Here is a 17,571-nt window from a genome sequence, read left to right as displayed (position 1 = left end):
GTACCAGAAATGGCAGGGCAGGGCTAGCTCTGAGCCCAGTGGGCTTCCGGGTGGGAAGAAGCGTCCATTTGGCAGATGCCCTCAGGTCTCCCCTAGTTCCTAGCCATTCCAGCATAGAAAGTGAGGCTGTGCCACCCCCTCTCTGGGTACAACACTAGAGAATCCAGGAGGATGGCGCCCAGGAACACCCAGGGCTTGGGATGAAGTACAAGGCTTCACCTGCCACTAGGCCGGGCCCACAGACCTGACAGAGACATTAGCAGGCCTACAATGAAGGAGTTGGCAGCACTGTGCTGGACCTGATTCCCAGAAGGCACTGTGCCAAGGCCTACTGGCCTCTGTGGTCTTCCAGAGCATTCTGGGACTGAGGCTTTTTGTGGCGTATGTGCCTGTGGGTGGGAATCGTCACGACCCCTCCTGAACCTTTGGCTGTTTTAAGTGATCCTTCTGAGCCACAGGTACCAGACAGCAGGGCCAGAGGAACACTGGGAACAACAGAAGCCATCTTGCTCCTGGGTTCTATCACCCCTTTGTTTCAGGAAACCTCAACTGACCAATCGCAAGGAATCCTGCTACAGCCCCAGCTTCCGGGTGAAGGACAGCCCTCTGCCTCTATGGCTCCTGCCAAACCACCTCTCCACAAGGCTCCATCTGGGTCTCTTTGATCTGCCAAAAGGCTGACCTGACTCGGAGACAGGCTGTTCCCTCCACTGTGGCCTCTGCCTCCTGCACGGAGGCTCAGGCCCCAGGAAGAAGCTCTCTGGAGATACACAGTTGCTGTAAGGCTCCAACATCTGCCACCACCGCCAAATTTCTCTCGCCACCTGCCCAGTGTGATGGTTCAATACCGTCAACTTGATAGACCTAGAATTGCATAGGAGTCAAACCTCGGGGCGCATCTGTGAGTGAGTATCTAGGCGGGGCTGACCGTGGTGAGAAGACCCTTGCTGAATATGCTGCGGTTCTGGACCACGGGCCAGGGTTCTGGACCAAATCAAAAGCAGACAGCAGCAGTGTCCATCTCTATTGTCTGCCACACAAGGACACTGCGTGACTAGCTGTGTCACCCCCCACCACGATGAGCTGCAGTCCTGAACGGTGGCCCCAAATAAACCCTTCCTGCCCTAGGCTGCCTTTGTCAAATGTGTCTCATCACACTGTGCAGGGGTCACTTGGGGGAGGCCGCTGGAGTGACAGCCCAGGAGGTAAGGGTGTGTACGCTCTTCTGCCTACTACTGTGGATCCGGGGGATCTGGCGCCATCTCCCGGCCTCCAGGAGCACATGCACTTGTGTGTACGTGCACACAGAACTAAAAATAAGGTTGCCGGGAATGATGGCACACATGGTTGATACCAGCACTCTGCGAGGCAGATAGATCTCTGAGTTTGAGGATCCAGGACAGCCAGAACTATAGAAAAACCCTCTCTTATAAAACCAGTAAGTAAAATAAAATAAAATAAATCTTTAAAAAATTTTTATTTGTTTGTTTTGCTTTAAATATTTTTATTCTTAACTGTGCGTGCAGGAACCTATGAGGCCAGAAGAGGGCATCAAATCCCCTGGAACTGGAGTTATAGACTTTTGTGAGCTGCCATGTGGGTGCTGGGAATTGAACCCAGATCCTCTGGAAGAACAGCCAGTATTATTAGCCACTGAGCCATCTCTCAGCTCCAAAAGAAATCTTAAAAACAAAACGCCTGGGGCTATAGAGTTGGCTCAGCGGTTAAGGGCACTGACTGCTCTTCCAAAGGTCCTGAGTTCAATTCCCAGCAACCACATGGTGGCTCACAACCATCCGTAACGAGATCTGACTCCCTTTTCTGGAGTGTCTGAAGACAGCTACAGTATACTTACATATAATAAATGCACACCTGTAATCCCAACACTCTGGGAGGCAGAGGCAGGCGGATTTGTGAGTTCGAGGCCAGCCTGGTCTATAGAGTGAGCTCCAGGACAGCCAGGGCTACACAGAGAAACCCTGTCTCGAAAAAAACCAAATCCAAAAAACAAACAAACAAACAAAACTCCAAAAAACAAAACAAAACAAAAAACACCTGGCAAGAGTTCTAGTTGAAGGTCTGTCACAGTCCACAATCTACTATGGTTCAGGGCTGTGTCATCATGCCTTCTAGAATACCTGTTTTCAGCGCTCAGCCAAGACTGGGTGTGTCTGGGCACACAGTAGCCACAGGACACCCCCAGAGGATAAAAAGAAGAGGGGCTATGCCTGAGAACAGATCTGGGGCTATAGACAGGTAGGCAGTACCTGACAAAGGGTGACTGGGCTGGACCATCCCTTCCTGACCTGCTACAATGGACCAGCCTCTACCCAGCACCACGACAGTGGCAGAATGTTCTGGATTCAGCCCACAACAGTGCTTACCCTTGGAGGTACTCCAGGGCCAGGGTGGCAGCGGAGGGCTTGGCTGGCAGGGTCGGCACCTTGGCAGTCTGTGCTGCGGCAATGCCCGCCTCCCGCAGCCGCTTCTTCTCTTCCTTCTTCCGTTCCTTCTTCAGTTTCCTTTCCAAGACCCTCTTCTCCTCTGGGGAAAACTCAGGGCTGGCCTCCTGCACCCGAGAGACAAGGACAGGCTGTCAGGCTGGGCATGAGTATGGCTCTAAGACAAAACACGCTGCCCACCCACCCTTCTATTCACAGCTCAGGTGTTGAATCCACCTGACAGGTTTCAAGTGGATTGACCACAGTCCCATTCCTTCATGGTTTCCTGAGCCTCTGCAATACCCAGAGCAGCCATCAGAGGGCAGCAGTCCCCTGGAGACCTGGGCTGTTCTTTTCTAGCAAGTTCTTGGCTGCTGGCTCTAGCCAGTCCTGAAGACCCAGGTGGGGGTTGGCATGGTCTCCATGGCTAGGGACACCTCTCAAGTGAAGACCCCGCAGAGTGGGAACTCAGCTGTGGTGGGGGCTCTGGCCTCACGAAGGCCCACTTCTGGAGGCATCTAGCCCGGGAAGCCCATGCCTGCCCTCTCCCTCCCTCCCCTAGGAGCAAAGCGGAGGACTGCACCATGGAGGCATTCATCAGGGCCAGCACCGTCAGCCCACTCTGTCTTTCCTGGAAAAAGCAGAACCCGTGTTGATTCTGATGCAGCTAGAAGCCCGGAAAGGGTGTGGCGACATGGTGAGGAACTCAAGCACAACACCCCAGCCTTTCCAGGAAGGGTGAGCCACTGCCCCCGCCCCCCCCCCCATCATCCCAGGTTTCCATTAGTCCCACCCCCAGGGCAGAGTAACAAGATACAGCAAACAGAAGCGCTTCCTCCTCCCTGGGAACCCATACCCACAGTTCAGTCACCAGACACCCACATCTGCTCAAATAAGAGCAGTTCCTCCTCAGTCCACACAGGAGCTGGCCAGGGGTTCCAAAGGCTGCATACAGCAGGACGCCCTCCTCTGCACAGTAGCCTTTGCCTGGGGCCTGAGGCTAACTCTCGCTTCCCTCCCCCAGAGTCACCCTGTATTCCCTCCCTCAGCTGGAGAGGTCCCAATTTGAGGAGGCATTCTGGGCTGGGTGCCCGAGGGCCCTCTGGGGACAAGGAAAGGAGTCTGGGGGGGGGGTTAACTTAGGCCCAGGGGTAGAAGGGAGAGTCTGGTTGCCCTGGCTACCAGCTGTGACTGGCTCTGGCCAGGTTCCAGAGGCTGTGTGCCTGAGTGTTGTATACACTGCAGCAATGGGGGAAAAAGCAGACAGACAGACAGACACACCATCCCCCGGGCGGGCAGGCTGGCCTCTGACCCCACAGCCAGCCACATGGGGAGGCACAGCGCCACCAGAGGCAAGGTTCATCAGGGGAGCAGACAGGGCAGTCGGGTAGTGAGATGATTATCTGGGGAGGGGGCCGTTAGCCTCCCACTGTCTACAAGTCGACATCAGCAACCCCAGGCCCGGATCCTGGTCTTTGGATCTAATGATGCTGTCTGAGGACACCGGCTGGGAGGCCTGCCACACACACTAGAAGCCCTGAGGGCTGTCTCAAGTCTCCTGGGGCTCTGCAGCCCGTGTGCTCTCCAGGACCAAGTTGGTGCAAGGGGGACAGGGTGCCACCAAGATCATAATCCAGGCTGTTGATGGATTATGCCACTCTGCAGCAGCAAAGATACTGCAGGAACCCGAGAGAGAGAGAGAGAGAGAGAGAGAGAGAGAGAGAGAGAGAGAGAGAGAGAGAGAGAGAGACTGACTCATGTGTGCATGAGGCCCTGGTCAGCAGGCCCAGGGGCTGGGCTCTGTCACATGGGGAACTGAGTCCATGTGGAAGAGAAACTTCCATTCCCTGCCCCGCCCCCCTTGCCCCTGCCCCGCTCCCACCTTGCCCCGGCCCCGGAAGGAGCCACACAGCCGTCTGTTATTATGCAACTCCCCCCATCTTCAGAAATCACAATAGATCCCTACTTCTGCTAAATGGGCTCTGATTTCTCTCATTGGAGACCCCCCCCCCCATGCTGTCTCTGGCACTGGGTTTGAACTCTGAACTCATCTTGGAGAATCCACCAGGATCCACCATGCCTTTGCCTGCCGGCTCATGATGTCAGAAACTCTTTTAATCCAGCAAGCCCACCATAGCAGCTGTTCTCCACCTGTAGGTCACAATCCCCCAAAACCAATGGGAACCCTCCCCTTTTCAAATTACAGTTCATGATAGTAGCAAAACTACAGTTATGAAGTATTGATGAAAGTAATTTTCTGGTGGCGGGGTCACCACAACATGAGGAGCTGGATCAAAGGGTTGCAGCATCAGGAAGGTTGAGGACCACTGCTCTACAGTCATCGATCACAGTGTTCCCCCAAATGCTTCTTGCCCCCAAAATCACTGCCTCTCCACCGGATCTCTGAGGGAGATCATGCTGGCCCCGGTGAAGACTGTAGAGGGACGTCTCTAACCGTAGCCCCTGAAGCAGCCACATCTCACGGCCGCTTGGGATTTGACCGAGGGAGAGCCCCAGTACTGTGGTAAGACACTCAAGGTGGAGCACTGGCCCATCCTAGCACCGTTGTATCAGCAGATCACAAACACGCACTGCCACCGACAGCTTTTGGTGTGCTCTCCTGGGATCCGACTCAGGGCCTCCTGCTTGTCGGGCAAGCACTGGACTGACAACCATCTCTCCACCTCCTGTTTTTTTTTTTTGTTGTTGTTAAATTGTTTTTTTTAAACTGTATTTATGTACGTAGGTTTTTTGCCTGCACACACACACACACACACACACACACACACACATGCCTGGTGCCTGGCGTCCTCTGATGCCAGAAGTGGGTGTCAGATCCCCTGGACCTGGAGTTACTGGAGAACTGGATGGTTGTAATCAGGTGGGTACTGGGTGTTGAAACTGCATCCTCAGGAAGAGGGACAAGTGCTTTAAACTGAGAAGCCATCTCTCCAGCCCTCTGGTTTTCCAAGAGGAACTTAGTATGTGGCCCAGGCTGGCAATCCTCCTGTCTCTGTAGCCTCTGGGGTCCTGGGATTAGAGCTATCATACTCAGATCTTTTTCCCCCTCTTTTTTAAGAGAGGCGCTCACGTAGCTCACGCTTGCCCTACTTTGCCATACGGTGTTGCGCACACACGCTGCGTGGCAATGGCTCGGTGGTTTAGAGCACTAGTTGCTCTTACAGGACCTGGGTTTGGTTCTCGGGACCCACACGGTGGCTCTCAATCATCTGGAATTGCAGGTCCAGAGGGTCCAGAGTCCTCTTCTGAACTCTGGATACATACGTAGCGCTCATACACACATGCATATAAAACATGCACATACAACGTCTAAATAATTACGTTTTAAAAGCCCACAGTGTTGGTGCTTATTTTTGGGGGGGTGGTGGATTTTTTTTTTTTTTTGAGACAGGGTTTCTCTGTGTGGCCCTGGCTGTCCTGGAACTCACTCTGTAGACCAGGCTGGCCTCGAACTCAGAAATCCACCTGCCTCTGCCTCCCAGAGGGCTGGGATTACAGGCGTGCGCCACCACCGCCCGGCTTGTTGATGCATTAAGAACAGTAGCTGGGGCCTCAGATTTCTCATGCGGGATCTCCGCTGAACATTTCCTTTTGAAATGTGTTTCTGTTCTGTATTAAGCCACGGATCTTCTGAGTTCCGTTTCCCTCGAGAAATGGCACTAGTCTCACTTGAAGGGGCCTCGTGTATACATACTGAAAACCTTAAAGAAATGTCCCACAAAGCTGATCTGATGCAGACTGGCTCCCGATTTGGGCAAGCTGGCAGTGCTGTTCGCGGTGGTACAGTGGGAACACTGCCTGAATGGATGTCGCACCCTGTGGAGGATCCTTGTGTGGCTGATGGCCTCAGCTCTTTGCTGTCCGAGAGGTAGGGAGGAGACCCATTGTCCCTGCTAGGCTGACACTTTGGGGAGGGTTCCTCCACCCGCATCACACCGACACTCATGGCTCACACTGATCCAGGGCTGGTGGAGGAGGCGGCCTGAGAAAACCACACACACACACACACACACACACACAGCTAGCCTTCCCTTAGAGGCTATCAATCTTGCCTCAGCCGCCCTGAGTTCTGGGAGAACATATATATACCCCACCCACAGGTGTTCAGAAGAGTCCTGGCCAGCCGCTCTGAGGCACACTGGTAACAGGGGCCTAGCCTGTCTGTGCCTGTTGCCAGCTGAGGATGCTTAACTCTGCCATCTGTGAGCTGGGGCATCCAGGTGACCTGGTGTTCTCTGCCAGCTGAAAGGCTCCAGGCAGCACTTTGTCCCTTGCCATCACTGGGTGGCGTGCAGACCCAGGGTCAGCCTTGAACCAGGGCAGCGTGGGCGTGCTTCTGCTTGGTCCCGGGTTTCATCAGGAAGGCCTGGCTAAACCTTACTGCGTTTGAAGTCCCGGGTCCTGAGAAGACACACAAAGGTGGGTGCTAACCCCCCCCCCCAGCTTCAGGCACCCCGCCACTGCCTCAAGCCCCTCCCCTGAGTTCCACGGGGGTCAGAAGAGGGCTTCTGTGTGGGAGGAAGAGCAACTTCCTCTGTCCTTCCTGAATGAGGTTCAAAGGGCAAAGAGATGCTCTCCCTGTCCACACAGCTCACTGGCCCAGCAGGGTTTCACCAGTGTGACTAGGGTATATTCTCCCAACAGGGATTTGTGCTGTCCTGGGGATGCAGGCAGTGCCCAGAGTTTTTGAGCATCCAGTGGGCTGGACATCCTGTTCAAACATTCTTGGAATTATGGAGGTGGCTGGTCTGAGGATTGAAGAGTCTGAGGCTAGCTTGAGCTTGGCAAGTCTATCTCAAACATAAACAAAAAAAACCCCTCAAAGGTTGGCTGTAGGGCTTGGCAGTAGAGGGACAGGTAAGCGGCGGCAGAAACCCGGCTCTGTAGGCCCTCTCTCGTGGAATGACCGAGTCAGGTGTAAGGATGAACACAGATGAGGGGGGAAGGACCCTCTGTTGTCCCCATCATGTGACCAGAGCAGCTGCACTGGGGGTGCAGCTGAGTGGCAGGGAATCCAGTCATTTGACCCGCTTCACACAGGACAGGGTCCCAAGGGCACAGCAGATGGCCGACGGAGCCCAGCACCTGGCTTTAGTCTGCCACACACCCAGGTGGCGCCTCCAAGGCTCTCAGAGTGTGGTCTCTGATCCCTAACGCCCCTATACCCGTTCACCAGACACTGGGGATGGCCTGCAAATGACAGCGATGTTTGCGGGGAGGACCGCGAGCCCTGCAGAGGCTGAAGGCTGGGGGCCAAGGCCGTGGACTCTGGCCTGGAGACCGGAAGTCTGTCCCAGCTCCCCAGCCCACAATCAGCCCTTCCTCGGTTCACTCGGATTCAGCCTGAACCCAGGGTCCCACGGGGGTGTTGGACCTTGAGCTCCCATCCCAGTTCACAGACACTATCTATGCACACACTCCATCTGTGCGAACTTTCTAGAAAACAAAACGAAAGCACAATGAAGAATGGGGCTAGAGTGTATTTTAAATGAAGCTTTTTATTTGGAGGTAATTATGGGAACACGTTGGATGCATGAAGTGACCCAGGAACACCCGCTGCCAGGCCACCACGGGTCACACGCAGTAGAATCGACTGGTGCTACAAAGGACACACAGAGGGAGGGACCTGGAAGGCTCACTCCCCACACTCCCCCAGTGTCTGCTTAGGTTAAGATGATTAGGATCCCAGCGGGTCAGGGCCTTGCTTGCCTCACTGCACAGAGGAGTCAAAGTCCCCTTCATTCTGAACCACAGAATGACCTGCCTGCCGAGCTGCACAATCCGGTTTGGGAAGGTAGTGCAAGAACAGCCGGCGACTGTGAGCACCCAGGGGTCTGCAGACAAGGGTCTGTGGGCAGTGCAGGGGTGGACACCGGCTCTGTCGCCGAGGCGCTCACCGGCAGGCATACGTGAGCTCCTGGAGGACAGGGACGCTGGCCACCCCATCCAGCTCTGCACAGCTGTGCTCTCGCCACCTTAGTGCCAAGGCAAGGGTCACAGCCATCTAGGGAGCCCCTTCTAGGAATGACTTTTCAAAGCCACAAATTAGTACGTGCAGGTGTGCACAAAATGTCACTTAAACTCCATGCTAAAAAAAAGACAAAGATGACAGATGTGGCACCCTGCTTCCTCAATGAATGGCTGGGGTAAGCAGCAGATGTGAGGTTCCCCCTGAGAAGTGAAGACACAGGAGACTGGGCCATCACCAGCTGTCACGGGACACATGGATCCCCAGAGGCGGGCGATGCTGTCACTGCCACCAGGCCCAGGTTCTTTCTGTCCAGGCCATCGATCCTTCTGCAGTCACCCTGTGTCACTTGGGAGTTAAACACAGGCTAAAACCTAACCTTGACCTCAGGCTGCAAGTAAGAGTGTCTGGACCCTAGAGAACTACCTTTCTCCCAGACTCCAGTACAGACCACAAGGCCTCTAGGCTGTGAGTCCCCGACTGTAGATAGGTTTTCTTAGCTCTCTGGCCTCAACCCACCTGACAGGCTGCCTGGCCTTGCCAACAAGGTCATAAAGGTCACTGTCCCCACCAACAAGGTCCCCCAGGCTTTCTAGATCTAACCTCTACCACTGCTATCTCATAGGCTGCCACTCACGTGTCCACCATTACTGTGTGCCCAGTCCCACCACGGGAGCGGACAGACCCCAGGAACTTGAATAGGTGGGCAGCAGTGGAGATTTCCTTGACTAGGATGAGGGCTGGCTCCAGAAGATAACCCCACTACCTCTGCCCCTTTGCCTGCAGGTCACAGGAACCGTCCTAGCAGCTCTGGCTCAAGCTTAAGCTCAAGTCGTCCATCAGCGAAGCTCCTGGGCCAAGAGCAAGGACAGAATCAGCCCCTGGCACCTGAATCACCGGGGCGGGGGTGGGGTGGGGCGGGGCGGGGGTGGGAGTGAGGCACAGGACAACCTAGGTCTACTCAGAGGCGGCAGAGAGCAGCCACCAGGCAGGGCAGGGGGCCCTGCAGCCGGGGAGATGGGGAGGTCTCTGATCAGACACCTGCAGTAGGAGACCCTGGAGTGAATGAAGGAGAGGGGCTCTGAGGCAAGGAAGCTGCGGACAGCTTTCCACATGGGCGAGCATGACAGAACTCCATGCAGAAGAGGGAGGCAGGCAGGCAGGCAGGCAGGCAGGCCCAGCCTCCCACAGCTGCCGCATCCATAACCGAGAGAGTTCCCAGGCCAGGAAAAGCCTGCTGGCTGGAAAACCTCTGCACTGTGCGGAGCCCGTGCGGCATCCCTGAGCCTCAGAGATGAGACTCAGTCTCATTCCAGCTGCAGCCTGCCTCCTTCACCCTAGCTGGAGGCCTTCTTTCTGGCCAGGCCAGGTTACCCACATCCCCTTCTCTAGAGCTTCCCAGCGTGTCCACCACCCAGAGATGCTTGTTCCAGCCTCAAGTTCCTGCTGTCCGCGTGCCCCACTCCCAAATTCTATTTGAGACTGCCGGTAGACAGGTCTTTGGATCTTGGCTTCCTCTGGTATAGCAGCGCAGCTGTGTCCACACATCCACAACTGCCTGGTGGACCCCCAAGTCACATCAAGCTCATGGAGGCTTTCTTGCTGTGGCCCAGCAACCACCCTGCAAGGGCAGATGGCTCGGCTCACCTGTGCAAAGTGACTCCCTGGGAGTCCAAAACTGCACTCCTTTTCTTTTTTTTTTAAACAGCAGACAGCTCTGAGCCAATAAGGGCAGAGATGACCAGCACAGAGGCACAAATGACACTCACTTGATCCTCTACAGTTGTTACTAATTTGTTTGTGCTGATCTTGCTATTTTAATGCAAACCGGACTTCTAAAGCCTGAAAACCCCATTAAGCAAAGTGCAGAATCATCCAAGGTACGGGTGCAAACAGTTGCAACTGGGCGGAAAATGGTGCCTCGCAGGGAAAAGAAAATTATGCACAATCTAGACTATCCACCACCAGGTTCCCACATTAGCTGAGCAGCCTGTGATCCTATTTCTTCTGCTCCTGGCCAGTGATGTTGCGAGTGCCAGCCTGTGAGCACAGACGGCAAAGTTCCTACCTCGGGGCCCTAACTTTACCACCTTCCCCATAGACTTTAGGAGTTTCTGCAGAAAGGCTCACCTAGGAGCAACTGAGAAGGCCTGCAAGAAAGTCTGCCTCTTGGGAGGTGGAAAAAAAAAACAGTAGAGCAGGCAAGACTAAAATCAACACTACACAACAGGGACTTCATTAAGTGCCTAACATTTGTTGTTATGACCCTCCCACCGTTCACACGCAGTTTTTACTTAAGTCGCGCTTTCTGGATCAGGACTCTGCACACACCGTGAACACCCCCGAGGGTCCACACGGTGGGCCGGATAGTCCCGCAAGCGATCTCAAAGCCAGTGGTCTAAGGACTACGACCGGGACCCTGGCTGTGGGCTCGGGGTGGGCAGGCAGGGAGCGGCGCGATGGGACACCTGGACGACCTCGGGTGGCTACACGGAGAGGCCGCCACCGAAGCCTCCTGGCGCCGCCCACACCCGGCCGCGCACTGACCTCGCTCGCTCGCTCTTAGGCAGCCGGGAGTCCTAGGCGCAAACTGATGGGACCCAGAACGCTTCACATCAGCCAGTCCCGGGCGGAACCAGATCCAGCCGGCTGGATAGTGACGCAGGCGCGCCTGCGCCCTTGGCGTGTGGGCGTGGCCTTTTGCCGGGGCAAGTTGCTAGCACCAAGGTGCTGCATACAAGTTGGGGTGGGTGGGCGTGGGTGGCCGCATCCAAGAGTAGCCAAGGCTGTGGCTGGGGTATGTGCTGTTGCCATGCCACCCTCCAGCTTACTGCAGACTTGTGTTCCATAGATTCCGACACAGAATGAGGAGAGGTCCTCAGCGGTTGGGAGCACTTACTGATCTTACTGAAGGTCAGTTGTGTTCCCAGAACCTACAAACTTCTGCATTCCCAGTTCCAGAAGGGTCTGTCTGTCAGTCTGGCGCGCGCGCGCGCACACACACACACACACACACACACACACTGAATAAATGCATGAATGAGAGAAACCCAGCCATCCTTCTGCCTCAGTCTCCAGGTGCTGTCATTACTGGAATAAGACACCTCGCCAGGTACCCACACAAGAAGGACAGTAGGAAATGACCTAAGGTTGTCAGTTAACAAGCTACACTTCCACAGCAAAGACTCTTGGCTTCGGCAATGAAGGAAATATGGAGATGCACCAAGGCGTCAGACCTGGGCATTTGATGAAAGTCTGCTCCCGAGGCCCTGAGGCTGTGCTCCATTCGGAAAGCACTGAGAGGTCCTCCTAGTGGAAGGGCTGCCGGGAAGCAGGGCTGGCATATCTGGAGAGACGTGGGAGGAACCTGTGGTATCAGGGCTGGCCACAGACAGCACCGTGCTCTAGTGGGGATGCTTGGGTAGTTACAAGGATCCTCTGCTATTTTTCCAACCGGGAAACCCTTATCTATTTCAAAAGGCAACGTTGAAAATAGCAAGGGTAAAAGAAGAGGGGTCACCAGAACATCCTCTGTGCTTTGGCTATCCCGGCTAGTTTTGGTTTTGATTTTGTTTCTGGTCAGCTTGACACAAGATGAGGACCAGCAATTGAGAGAACACTTTCATCAGACTGGCCGGTAGGCAGGTCTGTGGGTGCATTCTTTTTGTTATTTTTGTTAGTGACTCATGTGTGAGGGCCCAGCCCACTGTGGGCAATGCCATACCTGGGCAGGTGGTCCTGTGTGCTTGTAAGGAAGCAAACTGGGTAGGCCACTGGGAACCAATCAGCCCTTCCAAAGTCTCTGCTTCAGTTCCTTCCTTGAGTTTTTGCCCTGACTTCCCTCTGTGATCATGTGTGACCTGAGAGGGTTAGAAGAAATAAACCCTGACCCCCACACCAAGTTGCTTTTGGACACGTGTTTTATCACAGCAATAGAAACACTAAGTTAGACACTAGGGGTTGGCTGGGCAGCCCAGGGGACCTGACCCCACCAGAGCCATAGGCTGTTGGTGGCAACCTTGGGGACTGAATGAACCAAGGGGTGGGAAGCCCTCTCCTCACCTTCAATATGGCTTTCTTTTTATAAAACAGGGTTTAACAATGTGGCTCTGGCTGACCTGGAACTCTCTCTGAAGATCAGGAGATCTGTCTACCTCTGCTTCCCAAGTGCTGGGATTAAAGGCATGTGCCACCATACTGACTAAAGGTATGGAGAAAGAAAAGACACCTTGCTGGCTGACAGACAATTCTGCTAGACTCCTCCAAGAGACCTAGCAATAGTTATCCCCTGCAGCCATTACTACCTGCACTGCCACCAGACGTGGGTGGCCTGGCAGTATACAGAGGGTCGTTGGCTACTCCAGGCCATCTTCTCTCCCTCTCTCTTTACCCCCACCCCTCTCTATTCCCATGTGTTCCCTCTCTTCCTCTCTCTTTCTGTCCTCTGTACTTGCTCTGCCCTTTACCCCCCTACCCCTTCTCCAGGCCCCCCCCCATTCCTGCCCTCATAGCTCTGCTTAGGTCTGCCTGCCCCACCCCTTCTCCAGCACCCCCCCCCCCACAACTTTTTCCAAATAAACCTCCTATAAAGGAGGTTCTACCAGGTCTGTCACATGGTGTGATTTCTCAGGGGGACACCTGGCATGGGCCTGCCAGATTCCCCCTTACCCCTGCCGCTGCTGCATAATGCCTCTCAATACACTCGTCTGGAACCACACAGAAAACTGCAGGAGATCCAGCTCCTCCTGGTGCAGCAGGAGGGGGATGAGCACTGTTTTGGAGGGTCTCTCTCTCTCTCTATCTTTTTTTTTTTTACATAATTATTTATGTGCTGGAAAGATGGCTCAGTGATTCAGAGCACATCACCTCTCTCTCAAAAAACCTGGGTTTGATTCCCAGCACCCACACCATGCAGCTCACAACTGTAACTCCAGTTCCAGGAATTCTGGCAAGCACTGCTGGAGCATGGTGTACGCATGCACAGACAAGCGGGTTCATACTTATACTTAAATAAAGATAAATAAGAAGGAGTGCCAGGGTTACAGCTGCCCGCCATCGCATCTTGCTTGCTTATCTATCTTTTATTTTAAAATTCTCTTCAGATTTATTAGTTCATGTGTGTGCATGTTTGCCTGTGTGCATATGCATACAACATGTTCATGCCTGGTGCCTGCCTGTGGAAGGCAGAAGGTGGCATTGGATCTTCTGGGACTGCAGTTACAGGTGGTTGTGAGCCACATGTGGTGCTGGGAATTGAACCCTGGTGTTCTGTAGGATCATTCGGTACAGTCCTGCCTATCCTGGAGTTCAGACCAGGTTGGCCTCGAACTCACAGCCCACCTGCCTCTACCCCTCCCTCCTACCGTGCGTGCCCCTGCCCCTGCCCCGGACTGGCATGTGCTTTCTTCGTTTCCCTGTTGGCTCTAGGGACTGAGCTCAGGTCATTAGGTCTGCATGGGAAGCACGTTTACTCAGTGAGACATGATCTTCCTCTTTCTATAAACAATTATTTCCTTTGGTGGAGGCGGGTGGGGCGGTGAGGTGAGTGCGTGCCAGGAGTCTCAGAAGGCAGAGGGGAATTTCAGGGAACTGGTTCTCTCCTTTTATCACGTGGGTTCTTGGGGTTGAATTCAGGCCTGGTGCCAAGGGCCTTTACCAGCTAAGTCTTCTTCGTTGACCCTGGTCTCACTCTTTAGCTCAGGGCAGCCTCACACTCCTAGCAATCCTCTTGCCTCCAAGTTAAGCACAGTAAGTTGAACACACAGGACACAACCGAGTGACCGAGCGGGGCCGAGCTTTCATTAAGTCTGCGAAGGTCACTCGAATCAAGCTGAGTGGACCCTCTGTACAAACCCGAGTGAGTGGACCCTCAGTACACACCCCTGAGTGGACCCGCAGTACACACCCCTGAGTGGACCCGCAGTACAAACCCCTGAGTGAGTGGACCTGCTGAACAAACCCCTTTGGATCTTCTAGAAGTGGCAAAGACTGTCAGGAGGGCGCTGGGGATGGCTTACGCCTGATGCTTGCCTTGAAGACGAGAGGATCCTCAGAGGGATCCTCAGAGCCTTAGTTTCTCTTCCTGTTGTGATAAAATACTCCGGAAAAAGGTGACTTAAGACAGAAAGGGCAGATTCTGGCCCACGGCTCCAGGCCAAGTCCACCACAGCAGAGGAGTTAAGGCAACAGGAAGCTGAAGCAGCCGATAATGTGGTGTCAGGAAACAGGAGAAAAGAATGGTCAGCTCCCTCTCTCTATTTACACAGTCACGGTCCCAGCCCCGGGCGTTCCTGTCTTAATAACCGGTGTGTCTTTTCACATTAAATAACATACTCAGGATAATCCAGAACAGGAATGTCCAAGTCCTGTCTCCCAGGAGACTCTAGATTCTGTCAAGCTGACAACACTGCTCATAAATACTACCAAGGAAAGAGCCTGGGGTCACTCTTGTTAATCCTGGTAATAGCGGTGGGGACAAGAAGGTTGCTAGAACTCGCTGGCTAACCAGCCTAGTCTAATTGGTGAGTGCCAGGATCAGGGAGTATACTGGCTGGTTTTAGGCCAACTTGGCACAATCTAGAGTCTTCAGAGGAGACGGCCTCCATTGAGAAACCGTCTCCATAAGACTGGGCTGTAGGCAAGCCTTGTAGGACATTTTCTTAATTAGTTATTGATGTGCGAGGGCCCAGCCCACTGTGGCTGGTACCATCCTGGTGGTCCTGGTCCTATAGGAAAGCAGGCTGAGCAAGCCATGGGAGCAAGCCAATAAGCAGCACCCCTCCGTGGCCTTTGCTTTGGCCATGGTGTCTTATCACAGCAACAGTCACTCAGGGAGAGACTTTATATCACAATACCAGGTGAGGAGAGACTGAGAAAGACACGTGTCTGTTGACTCACGTGACTGCATGCATGCACACTGTAGCTGCACCACCCTCCTGGTGCCCATCTGCTTCACACCCACAGGCTCCCCGAGGGAGTCATGTTGAAGGACACCATCATAGAAATGACTGTTCAACAGACGGCAGTGAGTTCCAGACAGCTCTGCAGTCACTGTAGCCAAGGGTGGGTGGGGTACTTCTTGCTCAGACCCAGGGATGGCCAGACATCGGTGCAAACAGAATCTGCTTTCTTTGCATGCAGAACAGTTGTGACTGGGGCAAGAAAACTTGCCGCATCCTTTTACTGACTACATAGCTCGCGTGCAGTGATGAGCTCAGGCCGGGGATCTCCTCTTACCTTTTTTGTTTGTTTTTTTGTTTACTTGTGTATATTTGGAGGCTTTCTGTTATTCTTTGAGCACGTGTGTGTGTGTGTGTATGTGTGTGTATGTGTGTGTATGTGTGAGTGAGTGTGTGTGTTGGTGTGCAGGCCTGAGGTTGACAGGCTGGAGTCTTGGATCCCTCTTCATCTGATTATTTGAGTCAGGATCTCTCACTTGTGGCTAGCGCTCACCAAGTCAGCTCACTTCAGCTAGGGGATTCCACCCCACCCCACCTTCTTCACCTTCACACCTTCCTCACACCTTCACCACCTTTCTTCTTTCTTTCTCTTCTTCTTCCTCCTCCTCCCATTTTTTTGAGACAGGGTTTCTCTGTGTAGCCCTGGCTGTCATGGAACTCACTCTGTAGACCAGGCTGGCCTCGAACTCAGAAATCTGCCTGCCTCTGCCTCCCAAGTGCTGGGATTTAAGGCGTGCGCCACCACTGCCCAGCTTCCGCCCCGCCTCCCCCCACCCCTTGTTAACATTGGAATTACAGGTCATACCCACTAACTAGGGCAGGCACTTTGTGACTGGGGATCTGAACTTCTGTTCTCACACGTGTACAACAAACACTTTATCCGCTGAGCCACATCCCTAGTCCCTTGCCAGCATTTTTGTTTTGTCAGGCAGTGTAGGTGGGAAAGGTTGGGGTGGTGCAAGACAAGGTTCTCTGTCTGACCCTGGCTGTCCTTAAACAGAGATACGCTTGCCTCTGCCTCCTAAGGGCTAGGCTTAAAGGCAGATGCCACCACCACCCAGCTCCTTGCCAGCCTTTTATGGGAGCGATGACACAGCACCAGGGGAGCTGTTGTCTTCCAGCTGAATGGCTAACCTGCTTATACAGAAAAGAGTACTGGCCCATCACAGCAAACCTCTGCTGGGCTTAGGGGAAGTGCCCTCCCTCTGGCTAAAGTGCAAACGGTTACATGGTTACCGTTTACTTGCGTACACAGGCTTGTAATAGCAAGAAGGACCGGCTTGCAACAGTCCTGCCTTCGGGAGTCTGGAGCGGTCAGCTTCTATCATTGAAGAGTTCAACTTAAAACAGTTACTGCCTTAAGGGTCGTTCACTGGGCTCCTCTGACTGACAGCTCCTTTGCTCAAGACAGCCTGGCAAACAGGGGAGAGCCCAGCAGCTGCCAGGAACGGGGTCTCAGTGCCCAGCCCTCGGGATATCTGTAATTCAGGGAACCAGCATCTCACTAGACTTAAAGAGCTTATCCTTAGCACTGCTAGTGTTAGAATTTTTGCAGCCTTAAGACCTCACCAGTCCAGAGAGAAGCGAGTGCCTGCTTCACTGGGGTCAACCCAGACAACTAACCAGACTATTCCTGTTAAGCATCAAGCCTGACTCCAGCCACTGACACCATGCACAGGAGTGGGGTTTCCTACGCACTGTTTCATGGGCACTCTGTGGTGGCCTCTGAAAGCTCCACCTTTCTTCCAGGCCACAGTGCTGAAGGGGGTTAGTTAGACTGCAGCCCTGTGTGGCTTTCATTTGCCACAGTCCTTCCTCTGCCGCTGACTCCCAGCTGGAATGTTCCCTGTCACTCAGTGCAGTAGAATGGCTATAAGTGACAGGGGCCCAGGCAGCAAAGGTGACCCTTTGTGGATCTGTGTGTCAGACAGAAGCACATGATGGCAATTGGGACCTGGAGGTGTCATCTCCTCCAGGTGAGGACACAGTGTATGTGCTATGATGGTGTCACTTCTCTTTGCCTCCTACCTAGTCAGCAGTGAGAGTGGCCCTGGCAGTTGGGGGACATTATCTCTGGCACGCAGACCAAGGGAGGACAGGCTAGGGGCAAACTCAGACACATGCATCCCTATTTTTAGCATCTGCCAGCCGGAAGACCACCTCCTTCTGCTTCCCTTCTCTT

At 53.9% G+C, this 17,571-nt stretch overlaps 1 protein-coding gene across 1 annotated transcript in view; it reads right to left on the bottom strand.

Moving 5' to 3' along the window:
- Positions 1 to 17,571, bottom strand: part of C22H7orf50 (chromosome 22 C7orf50 homolog) — a 100,103-nt gene that overhangs the window by 2,960 nt on the left and 79,572 nt on the right. The window contains exon 3 of the mRNA XM_052169093.1: positions 2,385 to 2,569. Within this exon, the coding sequence (XP_052025053.1) occupies positions 2,385 to 2,569 (185 nt within the window). The remainder of the gene's footprint in view (positions 1 to 2,384; positions 2,570 to 17,571) is intronic.

The sequence above is a fragment of the Apodemus sylvaticus genome, chromosome 22, assembly GCF_947179515.1.
Source record: "Apodemus sylvaticus chromosome 22, mApoSyl1.1, whole genome shotgun sequence".
NCBI classification, from domain to species: Eukaryota; Metazoa; Chordata; class Mammalia; order Rodentia; family Muridae; genus Apodemus; species Apodemus sylvaticus.
This window is presented reverse-complemented; position numbering and strand designations above follow the sequence as displayed.